Here is a 24,048-nt window from a genome sequence, read left to right on the forward strand (position 1 = left end):
ATTGCTGCCGTGTACCTATGTCAAAATGAGTGTATCAAGATGAGCAAGTCAAATTGGGCATATTGTATGGGGCATATCGAAGGAAAACGAGATTCAAAAAAGAAGATCAAAGCAATTGACCAAGGCAGAAAGAAGAAAACAGTTGCCACGCACTTCCAGTCCCATGCCAAGCCTCTTCCCAAAAAAAGGGACGTTTGTGTCCACTAGCGCGCCCTCTTTCAAGAATTTCATCCCATAGTGAGGCCGAGAAACACACTTCAATCTTGAATAGAATCAATGCCACATTGTATGACCAGGTTGGGACTGAGCAGAGTCAATGAGCCCTCATTCTGATCATAAGTGTCTTCCATATCACCATCAGTTTCCCAATGGGTACCGCCGCGGTGAGGCAATGTCAGCACCGCTTGCAATAAGATCTGCTTCTCTGCTGTTCTAGCTGAAGGAGGTCCGCTGGCTCGAATTATGATCCTCATCCGGAGATTCTGGTGCCTCTCGGAAATGGCGCTTGCGGGTTCGGTTGATCTGTGGAGGACGTCTCTCTATCTCTTCTTCGATGGGCTTGAAGAGCGGCAAATCATCCTGAAACCTACGCTTACGCGGAATCGGAGCAGCTTTAGATGGCTGCTCATCAGCTGGGCTCTGATCTTGGGTGACAACCTTGCGGCTGGGACGTCTGCGAGCATAGTTTATGCGACTGTAGCCCCATCTGCGCCTGGCTTTGCCTTTGGCCACACTGGCGTCTCGCGCAGCATGCGACTTGAGTAGAACTTCACGCTGTTCTCGCCGCTGGTCGGAAGCTTTCTTGGTGAGATTCCGCAAATGCTGCATGATTGCTTCAGGCGTGCAGGCTTCAAACTCATTAGTCACAAAGCCTTAGCAAGATGAGACGTAAAGGATCATACCTTTACCCAGAATTTCTGCGGCTGATTCCCAATCGAATTTGGAGCCACAAGTCTCCCATATTGCTACTAAGAGCTGTTTGCAGTTTCAAGTCAGCAAAGACATTGCTGTATACGTCTTTCTTGCATCGCTAACCTTGGTGTCCCATTCGGCGGTCCACACGATCACCATTGTGATTGCCTAAATGGCGTCTTCTTCTTTGCTGACTTGTTCGCCGAGGTAATCACGCTCCAACCTGGTCATATGTTATATGAATCTCTGGTTCGATCGTGACAGTGAGACGAAGTCTACTGATAACCGTAGCTTGACGTGAAACCTGACTGAGCGTGGTGTCAGAGAATCGTGGCTCAGAGAAGCGAGATGAGACGACACGCGGTGTCAGACAAATGTGAGGTCAGAGAAGCAGAATGGTAGAGAAGTGAGGTTCGCCGAAGCACGATGTCAGAGACGCGTAGTACCAGATAAGTGCGCTTCAAGGCGGAACTTTGTCAGCTTGATGCCAATTTGAGTATTCATCGAGGACGTGTGAATTGGCGAGGTTTCCACGAAAGAAGACCTTCGAATAAGCGCGGCTGTGAAGAAGTGCAATTTGAGAAGGCGGAGGTTTGATATCTCGATGTCTATTCGAGTATTACTTGGCGGCGTGAGACTAAGCTAGGTTCCACGAAGCACAATTTTGAATAGGCGCACCTGTGGAGAAGTGCAATTTTGAAGAAAGGCGGTTCGAGAAGGTAAAAGTGATCATGATTTTTTGATGCATATTTACGTGATTCTCGAGCGAGTGGAACTCACGCGAGGTCCCATGAAGGGCGGTTTCGAACAAGTGCATTCCAAAGATGTCATTTCAGCTTGAGCCAGGCTCTGTGTATGACTATCCTTGTGGCCGTACAATCCTTCATAGCATTCAGCCATTTGTGCCCAATGAACTTGGCTCGTGATTCCGTGCTTGACTTGATGGCATATGCATGATGTGTTGAAAAAGACAGACCTATCAACAATGCGCAACTTGGTATCGAGATGAAAGGACAAGGCTGACGTGGAAAAAAGGCACCGTCCCTGTGTCCATGTGTGTCGACCCTGTTGACCATCTCCTTGAGGGGCATCCACGTATGGCCACAAGCTACCGTTACGGCATTATTTGATAATAAATCCCTTGTATAAATCGACTCGAATACTGCAGTGTCCCCTTGTCTGAGCGTTCGATCCAAGTGAACACCAGATCATGAAACAGTCTCCGACCGGGGTTCTGACTCGAATGTGCGGATGTTTGATGTCACCATGGCCCGGTTCATTCACCTCGGAGGCCATTCTGTTTTCAGGGTCATATTTGAATTTGCCATAACCAGCGTTGGGAAAGGAGAGGGCTCCAAACTTTGTGTGATACATGCTAGGCGTTCGGATCCAAAAAGAAATGACCCGCCCTTGCCGTGTCCGAAGCCATGAATGAGCCATGCTCTGCAAAGTCATTGATAGTCTCATCAATGAATGTGCCACTTTCGTACTATGAGATGGGACCATAGGATGGTGGTGTTACGGAAGCCCATGGCCCACTCACAAATTGAGGATCTGAGTTCGAGGCTCGAGAAGGACCGCTTGATGTGGCATTCTGACCTTGATGGGAATGGTTATATTGATCCAGTTGGGTGTTGTTAGTGCTTTGCCGAGCCAACTTTCTATTATTGGAGTCATGCTGCGCATGTGCCGGCAGATAATGTCTCAAGCTGGCTTGCAAAACCGGGTTTTGATATCCATGAGCGCTTTCTTGTCCCCGGATCGAAGCAGAAAGGGATGCAGCGTCGAGATTTGGCACGGCGGGTTCCGCTACGCGATTGGTGCTCATCTCATGTTGAACTGAATCAGACGGCTGCTGCGACGAGTAATGAAACGGGGACTGAGTAAAGGGCTGTCTTGTGGGGTCTTCTGGAGCCGGAAATTGATGGAATGCAGGCCCATCCAATCCCTGAGAATCCCTGGCACTGAGACAGTGCGCACTTCCCGAAAGTGAATTTTGAAGCAGGTGTATATGATGGTGGTTGTTTGCGACGTTGCTTTTCAGTGTCGGGTAAAAAGGCGCCGTCTGATATCCTGCCACCGCTCCCACCTGATATGGATCAGGAACTTGGTGTACTCGAGGAGGCTGCGCGAGAAACGAAGATTCGAATGGCAACCCAGCCTCATGATCAACTGCGAGATATTGCTGTCCACCCTGCCCCGCTGACTGTGTCCACTCCAGCCCAGTCAAGCTTTTTTCACGATGTGACCTTGTATGGTATGAAGGGAGTGTAAGTGGGATGCTTTCTGGCATCGACGCAAATTGTCTCTCGTCGAATCTCACGTTGCTATAGTTCCTCGGTGATAGGTCGCTGGTGGGTTTATCGGGATATGCATGAGATGGCATGTAATGATCGAAAGTGGTGTGCTGTGAGCCCTGTAGCCCATTTTGCTCCCATTTATAGCCACCAAAAGCCGGGGCCGTATTTGCGGCGATCTGAGGAAGACTCTAACTCGCAATTAGCGATGTGAGCCAGCGTTGACCACCATGAGAATGACGCACAGCCGCTTGGTTCCTATGACTCGGCGGAACTTCTTGACCATGGAGCGGATAACCTTGCAGCTCGTTGATCTTCGAGGCCCGGGCTGTTGTGTTTGCCTGGTCATGATTTTGATTGCCTAGCTGTCCATTCGAGTCGGAGCTTGCGAAGCTCTACTCAACCATCAGTGCCACCCTGGTGACCCTCATGTGACCAAGATGAGAAGTTTCTCGTACGATATTGTTCGCCGGATCCGACACGGGTTTCACTAGATATTCCATCGAGGTTTGAACAACGGTCGGGCATTGGTTACGATCAGCGGTTTGACCGGGAGGTGCTTGTGACGGGCCCGCTCCGATATCCCCTGGCGTTGAAGACGGGGTCATTATAACCGGCTCGGTGGGAATCTCCCACTGAGATTTTCCAGTCGCTCGCTGGACATAATACCATTGACGGCCGACGCCTTCCCATTGCGGAAGCCTGTGCATCCGTACAAACGAGTCAGCGAGAGATCCCCCTCGATCAGCAAAGACACTACACTTACCAGCCCTCAGGTAGTCGTGGCGGAGGCGAAGACGGGCCTGCCGTATCTGCCGGAACATCTTCGCCCATTCTTGTCTTTTCAGTTGAATGTTGAGAATCTTCTTGAATATGGAACTAGTAGAATCAGAAAGACAGCCCAGGGAAAGAGCTCATCCCTGGATCCTCTTGGCGGGGCCGAAAGTCTTGGCTTGGCGATCACGTCGGGGCGGTTGGGTCGATGTGATGCCCGACAACCATCAGAGTCTAGTGTTTACCACTTCGGCTGCCCACTACCAATTGACAAGTGAGTGGACTGTGTGTAGGCAATGTATTCAATCAATTGTTGAAAAAGACATACTATCATACATTCAAGGCAACGAGAAGAGGTTCAAATTTTCCTTTCGAATGTCAGTTAACCTCATTCGACGTGCAAATGAATGAGCCCGGAAGAAAGTTCCGCCAGACTTATCAACCGTTGCCCAACAAACTTGTAACAGGCCGTGTAATACTTCACCCTTAGGCCCAATCCAAATATCAGAATTAGGGAATGCCATCTCACCAAGGTGCATAAGGCTACTAGGGGTCTAAGAATAATCCACCCCCCGCGACCTCGCGCGCATCACCACGCATGTCGCTCGGCGGGTTCCCAGTCATCGCCAGTCCAGTCTTCGTCCCCACTTAGTTCATCATCGAGAAAGTCTGTCTCCTTGAATTGCGTATCAGTGGGTCGCTGATTGTCAATGCGAATATTGACTACATCGCACATGCCCTGCCGGATGTGTTCGTGGCCTTGCGGATGGGGTGGATGCGATGCCGAATACCTACGTTGGGCCAGACGACTGCTTTGGCGCTTGGATGCCGCTGAACTTTCACAGTCACCAGGTTTTTGTTGAACCGTTACATTGTTACCAGCTGGTTGAGATGGTTTGAGGGTGCGTTTTCGCAGAGAACGACGATTAGGGTCGGGCGGCGCACTGTATCGTTGAAAAGTGGACTCGAGGTTTCGAATCCACTTCTCGCGAAAATTGGCTCGGTCCCGCCAGCTTAGCTTCACCATCGCTGTAATGGTGAGCCGCCGCAGGTCAGGCATGTTCGGCCCCGCATCGACCAATGACACAAAGAAAGACTCTGCGGTGGATCCAGTGAGTCTCCTTAGCTGCAAAAGTTCGATTTCCTGAAGCGCGCCTGGCCAGGTCGGTTTTTCTTGCTCAGCAAGTAGAACATCAAAATGAGGTTCGGTATCGTGGTAGCTCGACCAGTCGCGGATTGAAATATCCATCCTGAAAGTCTGTAGATTCGGGCAATAATGAGCAAGATTGGTGGCGAACGACATATTGAGGTGACGGTTGTGGCGGAGATTGAGCTCTTGAAGGCCTTGGCCGCAGGCCTTTAGACAAGCATCCATACAGGACGAGAAAACAGAATCGCAATTAGTGATTGTCAGAGACCGAAGGGTCTTTGGCAACCCCGACATCATCTTTCCGTCGACACAAGGACATTCGATAAGTTCCAAGGTCTGGAGGTGCTGAAGTTGATTCACCACTCTAGAAACAGGATCGACTCCGTCAGGTACATCTACCGGAGATGAAACGCCGATATGGAGTAGTCGGAGATGCTTGAGTTGCTGGAAGGACGCTCGCTGGTGTTTCTCAAACATGTAGGGCAGAATATCCTGGCTGTCCATAAAGCGGCCATTCCAGTCCCAATGACGAAGAGTTGTGCCACTTTCATCCATCGCATGGAACAAGGATTCCGGATATTGCCATTTTGACAGTCTCACATGGTAATGAGGGAGTCCGATAGTGTGGTCGTCCTTGTGGAACAGGCGGATGGACTTCACTTCTGGCACTAAAGCGATAAGTTCCGACAAATTGAACCATCCTAGACGCGGGCCACCTTTGTATAGCAGCACTGACTCTGCCTCCACGTGGAGCTCCTTGACCTTCACAGGATAGTTGATTACTGTCGATGTCTGTGGACGGGACAAGAGAGACAGAAGACCGAAGCTCTTTGAGGGTGGGACCAATGGTGGCGCATGGAAAAGTGCAGCGAGGGCGGGCTCTAAAAAGCTTCGGCAGAGAAGTCCGACATCCAAGAGCCATTTCACTGACTTGCTTCGCTGCATGGCTTGCTCGTCAACAATTGGATGGGATGCCCTCAAAAAGATATCGAACAGAACTTGGTATGGAAGAGTTGACCACGGTGGTATGACTCCTGGCATGATTAACTCATTTTCATTTGCTGAGGGCCGTCCGCGTTTCTTTGGAGGCTTGGTGATGCCTTTGTTGCCTGTGCTTTTGCGTTCTGCAGTCGCCCTTCGTTTGGATCGAGTCGCGTTGGAAGGTCCACTGCCCTCAGCATGTCGGGTGGCGACTGTGGGAGGGCCATTCGAGCTCGTCTCTCTCACTGCACGTCTGGGCAATGTGCGTCGATACTGTGACAACTGGACTAGTTGCTCGCCAACTTCCTCATTTGGATCGCTTTCGAAAGATGAGAGACTGGAATCCGTGTCTGACGTCTCTTCACGGTAAACTCGCCGTTTCCCAGTAGCAGTTCGCGGACGAAGAGAGATTTGTTGGTTCGTGGGTGGTTGTACGCTCAGATTTTGAGATGGCCCAATTTCTTCTTCGGAAGAGCTATCTTCATGATACGTTTGGATCCTAGCACGCGTGGACCGAACGGGTCGAGTGGGCCTCGCCTGCCGCGCACCTCGAGTATCTGACATTGCTGCTCTTCTTAGATGGCATGGGTGCAGAGTCCGGCATTCATTCTCTTGTCATTAAAAGGAGCCAGAACTGGGCGTGCATGAGATAGAAAAGGCAGCCTGCTTAGGAAAATTTTCTGCACTCCCTGCATGGCTGATGGAATCATAGAGAGCGATGGCAGGAGCGATCGACGTTATCGATAAGCCAAGCTGCCAGGCTCCACCAAGCCAGACTGAGACCGGACTAGCGCAGTCTCCTCCCGTGATCTTACTAGGCATCCCACCCCCGCCCTCAGGCAATCACGCTATACTGGACTAGTCTCACTAACACATGGCCAAAATTAGAACACAGCTTCGAGCTAAGATGTCACTCCAGCCACCCCGAGGGGACAGTGTCCTCGAAGGGTTTCGTTTCGTCTCTGGTTCGATTTCACTCTTTTCGCCCTCAATCACGGCGTTGAGACCATATCTCCACACTCATCTGGGTACAGGAAATGCCCTTCTAGCTTCTCTATCCAACCCGAGACAGCCTCGGAGCTACTAGAAGTGTGGATCTGCTCCGCAAAAGCTCAACATCTGGCCAGACACTCATCAACCCTCAAGACAGTCTATGGAGAGTTCTTTTCCGGTCATGATTGACTCGGTTGAGCGAGCCCATCAACGAAGTATTTCGAACCCGCAGGCAGTCGTTCAGCAATATGCTCGATATCCAGCAGGCCTGGAGACAACTCTTCAAAGCGCATCCTCTCTTGAAAGCGCCCGAAGCCAGGTAGATATTCACAGATCACCGCCTCTCCATCGCAAAGGTACACCAAGAAGTATTCAGCCTTCTCCACGAGGCATGCGATCTGTGTTACCCACGTCTTCGACTGGACGAGGTGGCCCGTCAATGTCCCCGCCTCTTTTTGACGTCTTCCGTCAGTCCCCTATGAAAGATACGACGGATCAAGCAGAGTCCAGATATTTACCTTCTCGGGAAGTCAGTGATGATACCATTGACGATGCTTATGTCACGTTCATTCTATACTGCAATCCAAACGTTCCATCATCTGTTGACACTTCTGAGCTTCGAAAGACATTCCGTTCTCCGCCTCGAAGTGATGGCAAAAGCTTTAGTGTATTCACGCTGTATCAGCTCATCCGGAAGCTTGACAACAAAGAGCTCAAAACATGGGTTCAACTCGCAATGGAACTGGGTGTGGAACCTCCTTCTCAAGAGAAGAAGCAAAGTACTCAAAAGGTACAACAGTACGCGGTTCGACTGAAGGTATGTCTGTTTCCTGCTTTATCCATTACTGGGTTTTCTTTGACTTTTGTCCTTGCCTGCAGCGATGGATGCGTGCAATGCACGTGGACGCTTTTTTTGAATTCTGCTTAGGCCACCCCCATGTCTACTACACTCAGCTACCGCCCAGTGGACCGTTTGTGAGCGAGTCTCGCGATGGCGTACCACTGGAGGAAGACCTCGCTTTGCGGGCATTGGTGCCCCAGTGGAAACCAAAACGTGGACGAAAGCGGGCGGACGAGCGAGAGCAGGACGATGAAAAATCCACAAAAAGACCTCAGTTAGATACGTCGGCAGCTGGGCTACAACCTCGTGCATTTCCCAGTCACTCCGTGCAGTTTCCTCAGAGCGCCATACCTTTCAGTGCTTATCCCGCTGACGAAGACGCCTGGATGACTGCCTCCTCTACCTTCGCACAACAAACCTCGACGGAAAATCATGGTCAAGACCTAGGCTGGAGGCTTCCGGAGCGTGAGACTTCCCCAGCAGGGTATCCACAATCAGCCATCATACCAAGAAGTAATCAGTCTTCAGAAGCTTTCATACTAGCAGAGCCACGATCTGCGGTCACTCCGTCTTCTGCAGACAAGAGTCGTGCCCGACGCCGGCACGGACCCGCGGTATCATCTGCATGGCCGAGCAGCAATGGCTCAATAAATGGGAAAGGTCGGGGACGGCCGCCTAGCAAGGCCTTGAATTCTGGATCATTTTCCACGTTTCAGGTCAATGCTAGCAGAGATGCGTCACAGACTCCGCAGCCATACACCGCACAAGTTCCGACATTCACTGCGACTCAAGATGGAGCAAACGGTCGGCTCCACGCGAGTATTAATCAGACAGGGACCCCCACACCAGTCCCTCCAGTCAGGCCAGGCAAACTGCAGCTTCAAGTTCCTCGCCATGAGGGTGCTCCAGTACGACTGGCGACGCCCCCGACGTTGCTTGTCAATGGTGTCAATGGTTCTATCGTCTCACAAGACCATGGGGTGAGTCCTGGTCAGGCATACCAAGTACCCGACCGGTCGGATTCGATGAGTGGACCTACAATATCGGAGAAAAGGCAACCTGATCAATATGCTTCCTTTGACCATCTTGTTCTGGCTTTATCGAGTGAGCTCGCAAAACAAACTGTGGAATCCACTGTTGCGGGACGACCCACCCGTCCCGTTACTCCACAAGAAGCGCGAATCTTGGCATCCGCTCTCGTTACACAAGGGAGGAATCTTTACTCAAAAGTTCTAGGATCTATGACGTTGAATTTCTTGACTTTCCAGCTTGGAGTTGGTCAAAGAGCAGGAGCACCTGTTTGTTGTCGACGCACAATCACTGCTACCGCTGAACGTACACTGAGTCATTCCAACGGATACAATCGCCCCGAAGTGGCATCGTTTCAAGGGATAACGCGTTATGTGGTCCAGATGGAGTATGATTCATTGTCGCGGGTGACAATGGAGGTCACTCTCGCAGACCAAGACACAGGCGTTTTGTCATTGCAAGACTCCGGTCGAGACGCGTTGCCCTCGCGCAACTCACACGACCTTGAAGTTCCCAATGACCTCGGAGATACCGAATTTGACGATCACGAACTTGATCAACCACTGCCTGATGGCTCATGGAAACAACAATACATGAGACTACGCGCCCAAATGCAACGCAAGGAGAAATCTCTTTCTCAATATAAACGAAAAATTGTCGAGTCCGTGATGGCAGACATTTGAGCCGAGTTTGAGCATATTTGCATGGTGCTTCAGTCTTGCTAGATTTTGCATATGTCTTGTCTTTGAGCGTTTTCATTTTCCTCGACTGCAATATGATACCCCTTTATGGTTTTTGAAATTGTTTACTCGCCAAAGCTATTCCAGATCAACCTCAGAACCTCAAGCAGTACTTATTCATAAAGTGCAATGTCCGTAACATATGCTTCGAACTGTCAGCTCCGGTCAGGTAGATATATCGGTCTCGCACATTCATTGCCTCAGTCATGTGGATGTGATGATCCTTGGGGCTTCAAAACGAGATTCCGTTTCGAGTAGCCCGTAGTAATATGCAGACCTGTACCGACAATGTACAAATGAGAAAGTAAAAGTGAATAAACTACCTACTGAATGCTCGGCTTTCTAAAGCTAGGTTCAAAACGGACGTCGTCGCAAAGAAACTTGCAAAGAAAATCAAGACGTGAAAATCAGCCAGGCCATCCATACGCCGCACTGAGTCCGAGTGATATGCCACAGTCCTGAACAACGAAATTTACTCTTCCTTGTCGTTTGTCACGAACCCCTTGTCCTCTTTGATGATCTTGGATGATTGCGCAGCTCGCTTGCGCTTCTTGGAAGGAGATGGTGTAAGGCTTGTGCTTCCACCGTCAGACGGCTCCTCGGCGGAGGGATCCTGCTTGCGCTTGAACGCAGTGGTCAAACCGTAGGAACTCATCAGCCGCTCGAAACGCTTCTGACTAGGCGATGTTAGCCGTGTAGCTCTAGAAATGTGGGCGCCGGTCAACATACGCTGCTCCCTTGGTCGAGATGCACATGTCTTTATAGAATGCGTCCCAATCGATCTGCAATTCGAGACAACGGTTAGCATCATTTGAAAAGCGAGCATTTTCAACTAAAAGCCACAAGTGCAGAGTGTGAACCCGCTGAGCCTGCGGTGAAAATGAGACGTTATGTACTTTATCCAGGCGTGCTGCTTCGGTGTGCTTGATCAAATTGATCATGAACCAGGCGTTATCCTTGCTCAGGTCTTTGGGCTCGGTGAGTCCCGCGCACGCCTTCGAGGGGCCAGCTTTCTTAGAAGCCATGGTGTTATCGCGGTTCGCTGATCGGGGATCAAACTTGTCGTGTGCTCGCGGTAAAAGGTGACTTATCGTGATCTTCGTTGGTGTATACCACAAGTGAGAACGGGGCGAGGTGAGAGTGACGTTTCAAGAGAATATATAATCCTTTGTGACTGGGCGTGGACATCGGCTTGCGGAATTATCCGATATCTGCTCGTGGGTCCTTCGAGTCTGGAATAGAAGGTATAACCTGTGTTTTAAACAAAAGGAAGCTCATGGAAGAGTGATATTTGAGAGGACTTGCCTAATCGATGTTTGGCTTTAGGCTCATCGCAGCTGCATACCTCGTAGGAAAGCGGCCCTTGATCTCGAAATGAACAGGTCTTTCTCGGGTATTTTCACACGCATCATGCAGACAAAACGCCCACGGATGTGGAAGCTCATTGATGGGAACTGCCTTGAGAAAACCAAGAACATTGATTCCCTCCAAAGGAAGACCAGTCTTCAGTACCATCCCACTATGCTCTCAGTCTCTTTCGGGGTTAAGAGGCTCGATCATCTCGACACGACCATGAATTTTGATTATTTACAGCATGCTTTTCTTTCTCTGAAACGTATGTGAACCATCAATGCCCGTCTGCTTAGGTAGAGACAATTTCCATGTCCGCTCACAGGTTTACTCGAAGATCACAACCTTGCTTTCACTTCCAATGAAGATCTCTTTACCCTCCAAATGGAGAGGGTAGACCAATCTATCTTCTGATTGGGCTTAGGACTCAACACATAGTGTATTCTTCTGCCGTTTTTGCTTGTTGTGCGCAAGTACCGAGGAATTAGGTAGAACCAGGCTCGGTTTTTTCCTACTTGACTGTCAGGGCAGCATCACAGATCTGTATTCAAGGCGAACATATTTCAACAGTCTTCTAGTCCGTTTATTTTCCCAAACTTCTGGAATTCGACGAACATCAACCTCATCTCTCATCATAAGGGAAGTGCACAAACAAAGCAACACATGCGGCGAGACTGTACGTTCTCACGGCGGCCGATTATGAAATGATCCAACGCCCTTCGCTGGTGAGGTGTCGGATTTTTTGTGTACGCCGGCCGTCAATTTGGCTGGAGAATGCTACCTCCGACAAACGATCTCACTAGAACATGTCACCAGGCTCCGTATCTCTCTGAGGCTCGGCAGCTGGGCGCTTTCTCTTCTTTGAGGCGCGGTTAAATTTCGGAGTCCCGTGATTATTTGCTTCTGGCGTGTCCGAGTCTTTGTCCCTCTTTGTGTAGTTCAGTGTCAAGCCATAAGAGTTCAGCAGACGCTTGTATCTGTTATAGCTAGGATTGTCGGTTAGCACGTGCGTTTGAATCGAGCGACGGGCTTCACTTACGATGCGCATTCATTCTTGAAGCCCATTTTCTCACTGAATTCGTTCCAGTTGATCTAGTTGAAATGGGGTCGTCAATATGAGTTCCATCAAAGAGATCAGTAGCGAGAGATTTGAGCACCGCTTGACGAATGTCAAAATGGCGAAACCGTCTGAAATGCCCATATGACTCACCTTGTCAAGTTTGCGACTCGGAGTGCTCATAATACAATTGATGAGAAACCAAGTGGTATCTTTTATGGGGTCTTTTTCATTGTTATTTGCGGACATCGTTGGATGTTCTTGGGCTCTGGTGTGAGGACGCCTCGTGTATGGAACGGTTGGTTGAAAGCTAATTGACAAGAAAGATGCTTGACAATGACTATTGCTTCGACGCTGACTTTTTGGAGAGAAGTCGATGATGGAGGTTGCGAAGCAAGTTCTTGGACTGCTAAAACCCTGGAGGATGGGCAATCAAAAGACAAGCGGAAGATAGACTGGAGATGGCCTTGTAGTCTTGGAAGTTACCGTAGAACACCCGGGACTACTCCGAAAATGAAACGAAAGTTCATGTTCAACCCACCCTAGATCTCTCGAACATGGTGTCTTAACATCTCACATGCTTCTGATTAGTTTCCCGTGGGTCGAGGCAACTAGACAGCCCAAGTCGCCTGCTCAGCGTGTGCCTAAGGAGACAGGGGCGCGCCTTGTACCATTTTAATAGAGCTATGCAGTGGTGTTAAATCTGTTGAAGATTCATTCTGGGAGATGTGCCTGAAGGCTGGCTTAGCCTGCCTTATTGCTAGGTGACATGTGCTCCGATTGTCCCAAAGTTATTGGTGTCATGTGATTCATACTATTAATATTTGCCCCGTCGCGACTTAGAATCTAGTATATATACGAAGTGTTCAATTCTGTGCTATAACAATAGCTTGTCCTTTGGATCATTCAAAACGTGCCCAATGCCTTATTGCTATGGAAGATGAAACTACCTAATTGTAAGAAGCCGTGAATGCAACAAGACTGCATTCGGCCTGGCCTTAGCCACAAAATTGCGAACGGGTAAGCTCCAGGGTATGATGAATCGCTATCAAAAGCCTGATTCTAGGCACTATCAGTATGAGTGTCTCAGAGAACATTATATTGTACTTCAGCGATGAGTAGCGGCTTACCATGAGCATCTCTTCCAAGATTTAAGTGTGGCTGGCGCTTTCAGCTTAGCCCCGAGGTGTGGGAGGGAGACCAAGGGCGACACCTCCGTCCTCGTCGCTGTCCTCCAGGTTGGGCGCATTAAGAGTCATGTCACCCGGGCCCTGTTCGTCACTCAGAAGAGGGCCATCGAGAAGGTCATCGTCCTTCTCTTCGGTCTCGGGCTCACACGTCTCCGGTTTCTCGCCATGCTGGGTGTCGGCGTGGATATCAGCCTTGGTCTTGCTTCCACGTTTGCGATGAGTCTTCTGTACTCGGTTGGGGCTGGTCTTGGTGCCAGGCTTGGCCTTTGCGTGTTGATTTTATTTAGAACGTGAAAGTTCGAGACGCAGAAAATGAGAAATCAAACACGAGGGATGTATGTCGGGAAAGATTGAAACAGGTGAAACCAGAACGAGAATATGCGCATAGAACTTACGTCGCCACGTGGGTAGCTGAACTCAATGTGCAGGTTGTACTTCTTGCGCATTGCACTGAATCGATTGCCAGCCGACTTCGCATTGCTGTAGCCGAGTGCCTTGGCAACCGCGCCGGCATCCACCTGAGAGATATTGAAATAAGCACTGGACACCTCACTTCACAATTGGGGAAGTCACCTTCTTCGTTTCCAAATCTAAGCATCGAAGGCACATCGCTAGGAATGCGTTCTCTTGCTGCTCTGCAAGGTCAGATGTATAGCCTTGCAGCTTGGCGTTGCCCTTTGCAGGGGAGCTCTGAGTAGGCTTGGAAGGCATCGTGATATGCAAGTAAGAATTCCTAGTGGATGAAATCTGGATCTTGAGAAGGATGTAAGGTGAAGAATTATTTTGTGAGGTAGAAGCGAAACGCGTCTATTTATAGGAATGGCGAGACACTTGTGTCATGGTCTATCAAACATTTGGCAAGTGAGAGAGCGCGTAAAAGTTTGCTTTTTGCGCGTCAGTCATAACACGATCAGCTCGCGCCCACCTTGACAAACATTTTGCAGGTAATAGAGAACGTGAATGGGGTGTTTGCTCCAATGGGCCTTGGTCAAATCAATATTGCAGTACGTCCACCGCCCTAGCTACAGTGTCCAGTAAGGTAGGAAGTAGACATGAGTCTTCACTGTATACACTAAGATAGCCGTCTTAAAGTCTACTAAATAAGAGCTAATCGCGTTCTTAGTTCCCATACACTCGGCAAGTAAGGGAATACCCAGATCAGGTTGATTAGTACTAAGTGCCTCAGTGAATTGGAGACCACGTTTCAGTCAAGCTTCTTTCTGGCTTGAGATGAGTGAGAGACATTGGTAAAAGGGTTCAATACTCAGGGCGTGGTGGGCAGATCAAGGTTGTGTTCATCTACAAGACTTCACGCTGCATTGTTTTGAAGCACTTTTCACACCATCATGTAGAATGATGTTGAGGTAAGCCAAGCAGAACGTATGATCCTGACGAGTGTTCCCGCTCCGAGTGAGCGTATAATCATAAAGATTGCCATCGCACCTTTCACAGAATACGACAGAAGCGGACCTTGAAGAGTATACATCTGATTCAGTTGTCTTGGGTTTGTAGGCTTGATCGTCTCATATAGGGTGATGAGAGATCATATTGAGTATCTCGGGTCTTATGAACCTTTTTTCGTAGTAAATTGCCCTGTATTTCGTCTTTATCACCGAACTCACACCCACAAAGTACTAAGTGACTGGTACATTGAAAGAGGAATGCTCTTCTCCAAGAGCTAAGTAGGAAATCTATACGTAAGTCACAACCTAATAATCTTGATCTTATGACTTTTATTCATTTCATGACTGAACTACTCATTAACACTGACCAAGACACAATGACAGTCACCAACCCGGGCTTCTTGCTACCGTCAACTATCTTCGCGATATTTTTGGTCCGCTGGCTGTTATCTCATTCCATGTCCTTCGTGCGGCCTGTCAGTATTGTTACTCAGAGTACGATTCCCGTCAGGCACCATGGATTATACATGTGCAACCAAGAACACAACCTGCACCCTTTTCGTGATTGGTAGGTAGACTTTTGTTCTTGAATTTCATTGAATTGTCAATGAGGAAAGTCTGGGTTGAATTGAGTAATTTTGCTTTGCGCCCAAAAGAACTGGAACCTTGACCCTGGTTACCCTCTCAGTGTTAGTGCCGATAATGGTCCATTGAGCTCGGGTTTACAATGCCTTCCATATATAGTGTGCGATCACTCTTTTGCCTCGACACCCAACCATGAGACGTGCATTCTATTGCTTCAATGGGACAAAGAAATAACAAGACAATGACTTTTACATCCTGATTTGAAATAGGTAAGACACATCCATTTCCGTGCGCAAAATTCAGCAAACTCGTGCCAATTTGAGATAGGCATCAGAGCCAAACCTAGACCTTCAACACCGCGAGATCTGTTGGCGCGGAGAATTCCATGCCAGGCACTCAGTCAGTAGCATCACTTGAAATCTCGACGATCTCCACCCGATCGTCCTGCTCTTGTTTGATGTGGACCCCACACAGTTCCAGTGCGGTCCGATAAGAAAGTTCATCCTCCCACGAATCATGGGGTAACGATTTCAAGCACAAGACCTGGACATTGTTGAGTTCCGACAGCTGAGTTCGAATGTCATTCAAAGCCGGGTTCTGCGCGTTATTGGATTCCGACATCTGAGTTCGAATGTCATTCAAAGCCGGGTTCTGCGCGTTATTGCATTGCGACATCTGGGTTCGAATGTCATTCAAAGCAAGGTTCTGCGACATTGAGAATGGCGGATATGGTGAGCAGTCCATCTGGATTTCCAATGCATGCATTTGGTTGGTTGAGGTCGAGGGATAGTGGTTCGGAGGGAACCCAAGCTGCAGCTCGCCTGCACATGACTGGCTTGGGGCTTCAAAGGCTGGGAGACCCGAGTTTGGCGTATGGTGAATGGCTGGCATGGCATTTGTGAATGAATAGAGTGACGGCTGGGACATGTTGGTGACGTTCAAAGTATCTGAAGTCGCAGAAGGACCCTGGCTGTCGAACTCGTTTTTAATATTCGGAATCGACCACACACCAGAGTCTAACATCTCAGATTTCACTCTGATCTCGCTCTCCGGTAAAACAGGAACTTGTTCTTGTTTGAGATTGACATCTTTGGCCAGCTTTTTTGCCATTCTACGCTTGATTGATCTCTCCGAGGGACCATCCATTTGGGATTTGAACCGAGAGAATCGCATGCGAGCAGCATGACCGTTGGAGATTTCAAGGTCGGCGGCGACTCGATTCCAATCAATCTGTGACGTGAAAAGAATGGGAACGAAGACAATTCAGTAAGAGGCAAGACGAAGTAAGCACTCGAGGTGATTTTCACTTACCTCCTTCAAGCTGACTTGCTTGATGATCGCATAGAGAAACTTCGGGGTTGGACCCTCCGTGTCCAAGACCTTGCTTCTTTGGACCATGCTGATGTTATAACCCTTCTGTTTGAGTCACTCGATGCCCGAGACAAGTGGAACAGAGAATCTAACTGAGACAGACAACCGCCGTTCGCCAATGTTTGGGATGCTGGAAGGTTGGAACTATGCTGGAGTTGTGAGACACTGATTGATACTGGGTTCTTGAATGCCTGGATCAGACTGAAGTTTGAAATGGACAGTGCAAGTTCTGCTTGGTTTATATCCCTTTCGGTGCCAGTATTCTGACAAACGCTCATTCGCCGACGAGCACTGTTATGAGGTAGGGAAGGCAGGGACCCTTGCGCAGGCAATCTAGACAAATGTCCTTCAAAGATCAGCATGATAGACCACTGCCTCCGACAGGATGCTTGATCTTTTGCTTTCAAATGAGCGTTCGCTCCAGACCAGACTTTGGATTCTGCTTTCAGATTAAGTCGCCTTTCATATGAGTCTGTAAGTCCACTGTGCGGAGTGTAGTTGATTTTGGAAGTATCCTTAGAGGCGGTAAGAAAAGAGTACAGAGCTCTTTTCCCACTCGGGAGCCCCGCTGTCAGATAGCCCTCGTTATCTTCAAAGGCTATCTTTCAGAAGCCGATGGCGCTGGGATGTTGACACAAACAGTTCGCCTATGCGTCATAAATGTGCATGGCCAGGCGGCGTGCGTGTTCTTTCTAGAGAGTCGCGTCGGAAGCTGATCGTCCGGCAGATGCGACGCTTCATTTCGATAATACTGACGGCGCACTTTTGCCAGTTCATACTTGTTTCAATGACAGAATACTTTTCCCTATCCTGCATCTTCATAGTGCCGAGCATGAAAGAAAAGGATGGGAAAGAGCAGGCATAAGCATTGTAGAACTTGTTGAGCATACGATACATACTCTGACGAATGAGCAATTTTGATGATCAAGTCGTACAAAGGCGACGTAATTTGATGGAAGGAAAAGCCAACCATCTATTGTGACTCGTGAAAACTGGAGGATTGCTTCGGCAACTGGCGATGTTGGAAAGCCATGTGGTTAGGTTTGACTTCCTCCTCATGGCGGACCGCGACCGAAAGCCCCACTGGGTTGTCCTCCTGTACCCCCTTGGATTCTTCTCGGCTCCCTCAGTCCTCTCGCCTGCTGATAAATGAAATCGGCATCACAAGATAGTGACTCAAAGTTAAGCTTCTCTGGAACAAGGCTTGTGGTTGTGGCTTCATTATGCTGGTGGCGATCGGAGCGTGCTATTTTGACACTGTTCTCACGTACGTCCTTTCTCTCTGAACTCCACCTGCACGACTTCCTACGAGTTGACTTCAGAGCAGAAGCAAACACACTTTGCTGATCAAATGAGGCTCAGAACTTCACACTATCCAGCAGAAGACGAGAAGTTGCGGGCATCCAGTGTGACTCGTCGACGAGGAGGTAATTGTCCAAACACATTGGAAGTACTGGGCCAACTGGTCTCGGAAGATGACATAGAGCACGAGTTTCCCCTTGAGCTTATCACAGTACTACCGGCGCGGTCGTCGCAAGCATCACAAAGGATCATCTCTGAGTTCAGCCCACGTGTCGGCCTTGAGAATTGCGTCTATCGAGAGGACCACAAAGAGCCAGCTTCGTGCTACATCATCCGAAGCAAAGCCACTGGTAGCCGAACGATTGTCAACTACAACAATCTTCCCGAGGCCACTCAGGAAGAACTTATTGAAAGAATTGACTTGCTGAGTCCGAGAGCTTCATGGTTCCATTTTGAAGGCCGAATGCCTGACTTGACCCTAAAATCCATACGTTACATACGCAAGCACTTACCAGCCACCAAAATAAGTGTGGAGATGGAACGGCCCGGTCGGCCAGGTCTTCAGGCACTGGCCCAAGAGGCTGATGTTGTGTTCTACGCGAGATCATGGGCTCTGGTTAGTCGTATTGCGTGAGGGTGATGTGAAGCTCGAGACATGAATTGACGCAATAGGCCCCCAGGGCGCTGGACATTCTACGGCGGAGGAATGCTTGCATGCCGAAGCTGCTTTGACACCCACAGCGTATGTGTACAATGGAACCGCAAAGACATGTTGTTATATTGAACTTCCTTCCAGGTCCTTGCTGTGTTGCACCTCGGGCGAAGAAGGCGCAAGTGCGCTGCAGCCCAGCGATGGTACCTTTGCACATGCGCCTGCTCATACTACGGAGAACTTTCAAGTCGTCGAGTGAGATCTTCCGAGCAAACCTTGACTGTGAAATCCTAACTGACCAACATTAGTCCAATTGGTGCAGGCGATACGTTCATTGCTGGCATGCTTTATTCGCTAGCTCGCAGAGATCCAGACTGGGATCTTACTCAAAAGCTCGCGTTTGCGAATCGCCTCGCAGGGACGAAGGTTTCCCAAGAGGGATTTTCGGGGTTGTATCGTGTACTGGCATCTATCGTGTGATTGCTTTGACCTGCAAGGGAAGAGCAAGATCACTCATAGATCGTTCCCATCTTCCACTTCTTGTTATGGAAATGCCTGCAGACTGACGGCCATCCGAACTTCACTGAACGCCAAGGCCGGGCGGAGGTGTGGAGTTCGATAAGCTGGAGTCGGGTTGCGGGCGCTTGATAAGATAAGGACACTTCACGTGATGCTGCGTCGAAATTCTAATTCAACTGTATGGGCGGTCAACTCCAAAAAATATTCTGCCATTAGTTTTTCACGGAAGCTTCAATTTAGAACTTTACCTTTTGCGTAACAAGCACAAGCACAAGCACTTACAATCATGGCTGCCGTTTACAAGACAGTATCCAAGAAGAAGGCTCGTCAGGAGGTTGAAGACTCAGACGAGGGTTCTGATGTCTCCATGAACGAGTTCCTTGAAGACGCCGACGATACTACCGACAGCGAAGATGAGCAAGACGACGTGGAGGACCGAATTGCTGAGGCCAGGAAGCAGCTTGCGGCCGGACTCATGCCCAAGACCCGAGTTCTTATTCTGACGTCTCGAGGTGTCTCCCACCGGTCAGTGTCGTCAATGGCGAGGCATTTGTGCAGAGAATTCGAATCGTACTGACCTATCATCTCCAGCCACCGACACTTGATGGCCGATCTCTGCGCACTCCTCCCCCATACCCACAAAGAGACCAAGCTTGACACCAAGAAGAAGACTGCTGGATACAACCTTTTGCTGAACTCTCTCGCCGACCTGCACTCATGCAACATGATTTTCTTCCTCGAAGCCCGCAAGAACGGTCAAGACCTATACCTTTGGTTGTCGCGTCCCCCTAATGGCCCCACAATTAAGTTCCACTTGAACAACTTGCATACGATGGGTGAGCTTGGTGCTGGCTTTGCGGGAAATTGTCTGAAGGGTGGACGTGGCATTGTCGTCTTCGACCGATCATTCGACGAGCAAGGTCCCGACATGAGCGCCCCTGGCGCTGAATACCGTGGTCTGATTCGCGAGATGCTGCGCGGTATTTTTTGCGTCCCTAAGCGTGGCGTCAAGGGTATGAAGCCGTTTGTTGACCGAATCATCGGCATATTCGGAGTGGATGGCAAAATTTGGGTTCGCGTGTACGAGATCCGTGAGTCCGAGGCTGGCAAGAAGAAGGAGGGTGAGGAGACGGCCAAGCCTGCGCTGAAGGGCAAGGACGGCCAGCCTGAGGTCTCTCTGGTTGAGATCGGTCCCCGCTTCGTCTTGACCCCTATCGTTATTTTGGAGGGCAGCTTCGGCGGTCCGGTCATCTACGAGAACAAGCAATACGTCAGCCCCAACCAAGTCCGTCGTGAGGCTCGCTTGGGCAAGGCTGGTCGTTATGCCCAGCGTCGGGAAGTGCAGACCGACCGCGTGTTCAAGCGCGCCGATCTGGGTCTCTCTGACAACTCATCGCGCAAGCCCGATGCGCTGGAGACGAGAAACCTGTTCGGTTAAATGGGCTTGGATCATTCATCATTTCTTGTGGAAGCTTGATTACTGTATATCCGGGTGACGATATCATTCATGGTCTGCTTGGGCGTCTGGGCAAATATCTTGTAACGTTGGTTAACTGTTATTTAAAAGCATTTTCTATCTTGTTTCCCCTCTGCACTCAATCTAATGATTGCTCAACATCAACGACATCGCCGTATGCTCCTTTGTCCTGCCTTCGCTCTATGCGGAAGTTAGAATGCACACCAAATGTCTCTACAGGGTTGTAATGGCCGGGGCTGGCCTCATACCGTCTTCTCTTCCGTGGGCTGTGGGCTTCTTTCACAGTGGCCCCTGGTCTCCAACGGCTGCAGCCCATTGATAGGTAAGCCAGTCCCCCGCCAGTGGAGCTGCAAGTGGGCCCGAAACATCGTGGGAAGCTTTACCGGGGACAGCAATATTCGTGGAAAGAGACAGGGGCTCAGGAAAACAAGTAGACAAAAAGATCGTGAAGTCTAACCGTGAGCTTATACAGAGGCCTTAGAAAAAATATCATGTACCTGCACTCCGGCATATATTGCTGAATCATAGTCGCATTACCTTCATACAAATATCACGGGAAGCCACTGTGACGCCCAACCCCTATCCACTATTCAAAGTACTGAGGACTTTAAGAAGACCCACGGAGCGCACAGAGCGGGAAGTAAGCTTCAGAAAAAAAGGGTATGCTTGAATTCCAGCGAAAGCAACCCAGGGGAAAGAACGCATTCAGAAGGGGAGAATGAAGAAGGAAATGAGGACATGAGAAAAAAATAGGGAGGAAAAGAGGTGAAGGTCGAGGAAAAAAGGCGAACATGAGTGACGGCAGATGATCACAGCAAAAGGACGAGAAGCCAGCTTTGCCTGGCATCATCAGCTGTCCTTTTCCCAGCATGTTTTATCGAGAGCAGATTCTACCAGCCCATTATCTTGGCCTTGAATAACAGCTTCCATCACAAGTCATGGCCACTTCAGAGTCACATTGCAAAAAAGAAGAGTCGTTGCAGTCTGGGGTCGGCCCTTTAGCAGCAGCCCTGCTTCTGCTCGTTGGGCTGCGGGGTAAAGTCGATAGTACGACCCACAGGTGGGTTTGCGCTCGCCTCGCCAGGCTCCAGAGCCTTGCTGGAAACAATGCGGTAGATTTCTAAGACACAGACAATATTAGCTTATCGGCCAGACGCGAGGTTTTGCGAAGGATGTGGATGTTGTCTGACCTGTGAGAATGTTCTGGAAGGCAAGTTCGACGTTGCTAGCATCAAGGGCGGATGTCTCAATGAAGGAAAGATTGTTTTCGCCTATTTATGCACAGATTAGAGTCTTGTATGCGTGTATACTCAGTGGCGATCGAGGCGATGGTGGCACGTACTGGCGAATTGCTTGGCCTCCTCGGTGGGAACTGCCCGAAGGTGTCGCAAATCGCTCTTGTTCCCGACAAGCATGATCACAATGTTGGAGTCGGCGTGGTCACGCAGTTCCTTCAGCCAGCGGTTGACGTTGTCGTAAGTCTGGTGCTTGCTGATATCGTAAACGAGGAGCGCGCCAACTGCGCCGCGATAATAGGCCGACGTGATAGCACGGTAGCGCTCCTGACCAGCAGTATCCCAAATCTGTGCCTTGATGGTCTTGGAGTCAACCTGGATGGAGCGGGTTGCAAACTCTACTCCGATGGTGGACTTGGAGTCCAGGTTGAACTCGTTGCGGGTGAAACGACTCAGCAGGTTGGATTTACCAACACCTGAGTCTCCGATCAGGACCACTTTTTGCAAATGTCAGTAAAGTTGCCAAGGAGAGTGCATTTGGGTGGACATTCAAGGTTGTCGACACAAGCATGGGTCAAAAAGCGGGAAAGGAGGGACGAGGCAAGAAGGTTTCCGAGCAAGGCGACATTACCTTTGAAGAGGAACTGGTCTCATGTTAGAAATGACCGATGTCAAAGACGTCCAGGAAGGTTTGCACTTACATCATACTCGTCGTTGGCCATTTTGAAATTCAAGTAACCAAAAAGCTTGGAGGGTGGGTGTAAAACAGAAGGGCAGGATCGGTGTGGAGGCAAGCTATTGTTGGCGACAGGAGAGGGATGATGTCCCTAGGCGGAGTTGACTCCTGAGTGTCAATGTCACGTGCGCTATCTGCCGCGCAGCGAGTCCAGCTGGACCGCTGGCTGTCTCAACACAAGCAAAAGCCGATCGAGGGAATTGGACGAAATACACAGTGTGTAAGCCACACCTTGGGGCTAGATTTTTGAAAGTCATGGATACTTGAAACACTACTAGTACCATAACGCCATTAGAGGCTCATCTCCTCAGTGGCTAGTGGCACTGGCTACTGGCCTGGTACTGCTACCACATATGTCAAGGTGTCTATGACTCTATATAGTACCATCTACAGTCACATGATCAATGTTGAATCAGATCGCGGGCTGCTTCTCTACAGTTTACAGTGTAGACTGTACACAGTGCCGCCCGGCAAAATAATGTCCAACATGTTCTTCTCTTCAGATCGAGAACTCCTGCTCAGTGGTCTATGCTTCCACGTGTGGATTGACATGGTCTGAGCATGATTGAAACTCTCTCAACATATATCACCACTTTTAGGCACCTAGTCTATCAACTTGTTTCTCATCAACTCCGCTTCTGCTGGAAATATTTGGAAGCGCTCCACAATTGTCCAATGAAGAAGTTGATCTGGAAGAACACGGTGATTGTGACCCTAACCCTACCTAGGAATCTTCACTTTGGACAGCCCCGACCCGACTACAAATCCGTCTTGTGGCCAAGTACATGTTTCGAGAATGCGATATGTAATGCTGCAGCTCATTCAGAAATCTGCTAGGCATCATCACGAAGTCGGCCCGGCTTATGGAGACGGACAGGTGGAAGTGCCCTGAGGCGGGAGTGAGCAGATGGAAGGTACCAATGTAGTTATATCTTTAAGTAAGATGGTGCCTACATCGGGACCACAGCCTTAGCGTCACCTGGAAACATCCGTAGATTGATTCGATAATGTACCAGTCAACCGGGTCTCGGATCTATAAATCTGTGAAGATCCGGCGATCCATGAGCGCACCCATTTTTATGCTTCAAAATCATGTACTAAGCTCAAAGGAGCTAAGGTCTGATGAGCAATTCAACGTGATGACTGAACTCCTTGAGTCTGTATTCCCGCTCGGGGCGCGCTCAGTTCAAAATGTTAGCCCTACCTACTACTGTGACTGAGTCCTGACAGAACACATGCCGAGCGATAAAATCACGTGACATCCAGCAGCCATTCTTCGAAGCCGCTCCAATATCTGCCTGACCGATCTAGCTAGAACTCCCGCCAGGCCAATGTGTCCTTGAGCTGTAAGTTACTCCAGGGTTTTCCATTCGCCTCACGGTATAGCTGACAGCTTGGACTGTTGCCTAACCCTGTGAGGGTGAAGATACCACTGAACATTCAGTGCTTCATTG

General features: G+C 49.5%; 11 protein-coding genes across 11 annotated transcripts; 3 read left to right on the forward strand and 8 right to left on the reverse strand.

The window, feature by feature from the left end:
- Positions 1-432: 432 nt before the first annotated feature.
- Positions 433-1,071, reverse strand: N7539_002157 (uncharacterized protein; the record flags this gene model as incomplete). The annotated part of the gene is made up of 3 exons (XM_056931760.1): positions 433-848; positions 903-975; positions 1,036-1,071. The coding sequence occupies 3 exons, from the start codon at positions 1,069-1,071 to the stop codon at positions 433-435; spliced, it is 525 nt and encodes a 174-aa protein (XP_056793791.1).
- A 1,216-nt stretch (positions 1,072-2,287) lies between these two features.
- On the reverse strand, positions 2,288-4,043 carry N7539_002158 (WW domain-containing protein; the record flags this gene model as incomplete). The annotated part of the gene is made up of 5 exons (XM_056931761.1): positions 2,288-2,401; positions 2,456-3,400; positions 3,455-3,604; positions 3,668-3,911; positions 3,976-4,043. The coding sequence occupies 5 exons, from the start codon at positions 4,041-4,043 to the stop codon at positions 2,288-2,290; spliced, it is 1,521 nt and encodes a 506-aa protein (XP_056793792.1).
- A 529-nt stretch (positions 4,044-4,572) lies between these two features.
- N7539_002159 (uncharacterized protein) lies at positions 4,573-6,678 on the reverse strand (the record flags this gene model as incomplete). Its single annotated transcript, XM_056931762.1, has 1 exon — positions 4,573-6,678. One exon carries the CDS (start codon positions 6,676-6,678, stop codon positions 4,573-4,575), a length of 2,106 nt encoding a protein of 701 aa, XP_056793793.1.
- An 868-nt stretch (positions 6,679-7,546) lies between these two features.
- Positions 7,547-9,660, forward strand: abp2 (putative ARS binding protein Abp2; the record flags this gene model as incomplete). Its single annotated transcript, XM_056931763.1, has 2 exons — positions 7,547-7,924; positions 7,987-9,660. 2 exons carry the CDS (start codon positions 7,547-7,549, stop codon positions 9,658-9,660), a joined length of 2,052 nt encoding a protein of 683 aa, XP_056793794.1.
- A 529-nt stretch (positions 9,661-10,189) lies between these two features.
- Positions 10,190-10,742, reverse strand: N7539_002161 (uncharacterized protein; the record flags this gene model as incomplete). Its single annotated transcript, XM_056931764.1, has 2 exons — positions 10,190-10,394; positions 10,447-10,742. 2 exons carry the CDS (start codon positions 10,740-10,742, stop codon positions 10,190-10,192), a joined length of 501 nt encoding a protein of 166 aa, XP_056793795.1.
- A 1,124-nt stretch (positions 10,743-11,866) lies between these two features.
- Positions 11,867-12,373, reverse strand: N7539_002162 (uncharacterized protein; the record flags this gene model as incomplete). Its single annotated transcript, XM_056931765.1, has 3 exons — positions 11,867-12,053; positions 12,107-12,159; positions 12,278-12,373. The coding sequence occupies 3 exons, from the start codon at positions 12,371-12,373 to the stop codon at positions 11,867-11,869; spliced, it is 336 nt and encodes a 111-aa protein (XP_056793796.1).
- A 926-nt stretch (positions 12,374-13,299) lies between these two features.
- On the reverse strand, positions 13,300-14,025 carry N7539_002163 (uncharacterized protein; the record flags this gene model as incomplete). The annotated part of the gene is made up of 3 exons (XM_056931766.1): positions 13,300-13,578; positions 13,710-13,832; positions 13,888-14,025. The coding sequence occupies 3 exons, from the start codon at positions 14,023-14,025 to the stop codon at positions 13,300-13,302; spliced, it is 540 nt and encodes a 179-aa protein (XP_056793797.1).
- A 1,673-nt stretch (positions 14,026-15,698) lies between these two features.
- N7539_002164 (uncharacterized protein) lies at positions 15,699-16,700 on the reverse strand (the record flags this gene model as incomplete). Its single annotated transcript, XM_056931767.1, has 2 exons — positions 15,699-16,532; positions 16,614-16,700. The coding sequence occupies 2 exons, from the start codon at positions 16,698-16,700 to the stop codon at positions 15,699-15,701; spliced, it is 921 nt and encodes a 306-aa protein (XP_056793798.1).
- A 1,196-nt stretch (positions 16,701-17,896) lies between these two features.
- Positions 17,897-19,107, forward strand: N7539_002165 (uncharacterized protein; the record flags this gene model as incomplete). The annotated part of the gene is made up of 5 exons (XM_056931768.1): positions 17,897-17,940; positions 18,036-18,591; positions 18,656-18,717; positions 18,772-18,882; positions 18,936-19,107. 5 exons carry the CDS (start codon positions 17,897-17,899, stop codon positions 19,105-19,107), a joined length of 945 nt encoding a protein of 314 aa, XP_056793799.1.
- A 325-nt stretch (positions 19,108-19,432) lies between these two features.
- N7539_002166 (ribosome biogenesis protein BRX1) lies at positions 19,433-20,584 on the forward strand (the record flags this gene model as incomplete). Its single annotated transcript, XM_056931769.1, has 2 exons — positions 19,433-19,671; positions 19,738-20,584. The coding sequence occupies 2 exons, from the start codon at positions 19,433-19,435 to the stop codon at positions 20,582-20,584; spliced, it is 1,086 nt and encodes a 361-aa protein (XP_056793800.1).
- Positions 20,585-21,621: 1,037 nt separating this feature from the next.
- N7539_002167 (Rab family GTPase) lies at positions 21,622-22,580 on the reverse strand (the record flags this gene model as incomplete). Its single annotated transcript, XM_056931770.1, has 5 exons — positions 21,622-21,743; positions 21,814-21,894; positions 21,966-22,355; positions 22,406-22,502; positions 22,560-22,580. 5 exons carry the CDS (start codon positions 22,578-22,580, stop codon positions 21,622-21,624), a joined length of 711 nt encoding a protein of 236 aa, XP_056793801.1.
- Between the last annotated feature and the right edge of the window lie 1,468 nt (positions 22,581-24,048).

The sequence above is a fragment of the Penicillium diatomitis genome (genome assembly GCF_028827545.1).
Source record: "Penicillium diatomitis strain IBT 30728 chromosome Unknown utg000002l_segment0_segment0, whole genome shotgun sequence".
In the NCBI taxonomy this organism is placed as follows: Eukaryota; Fungi; Ascomycota; class Eurotiomycetes; order Eurotiales; family Aspergillaceae; genus Penicillium; species Penicillium diatomitis.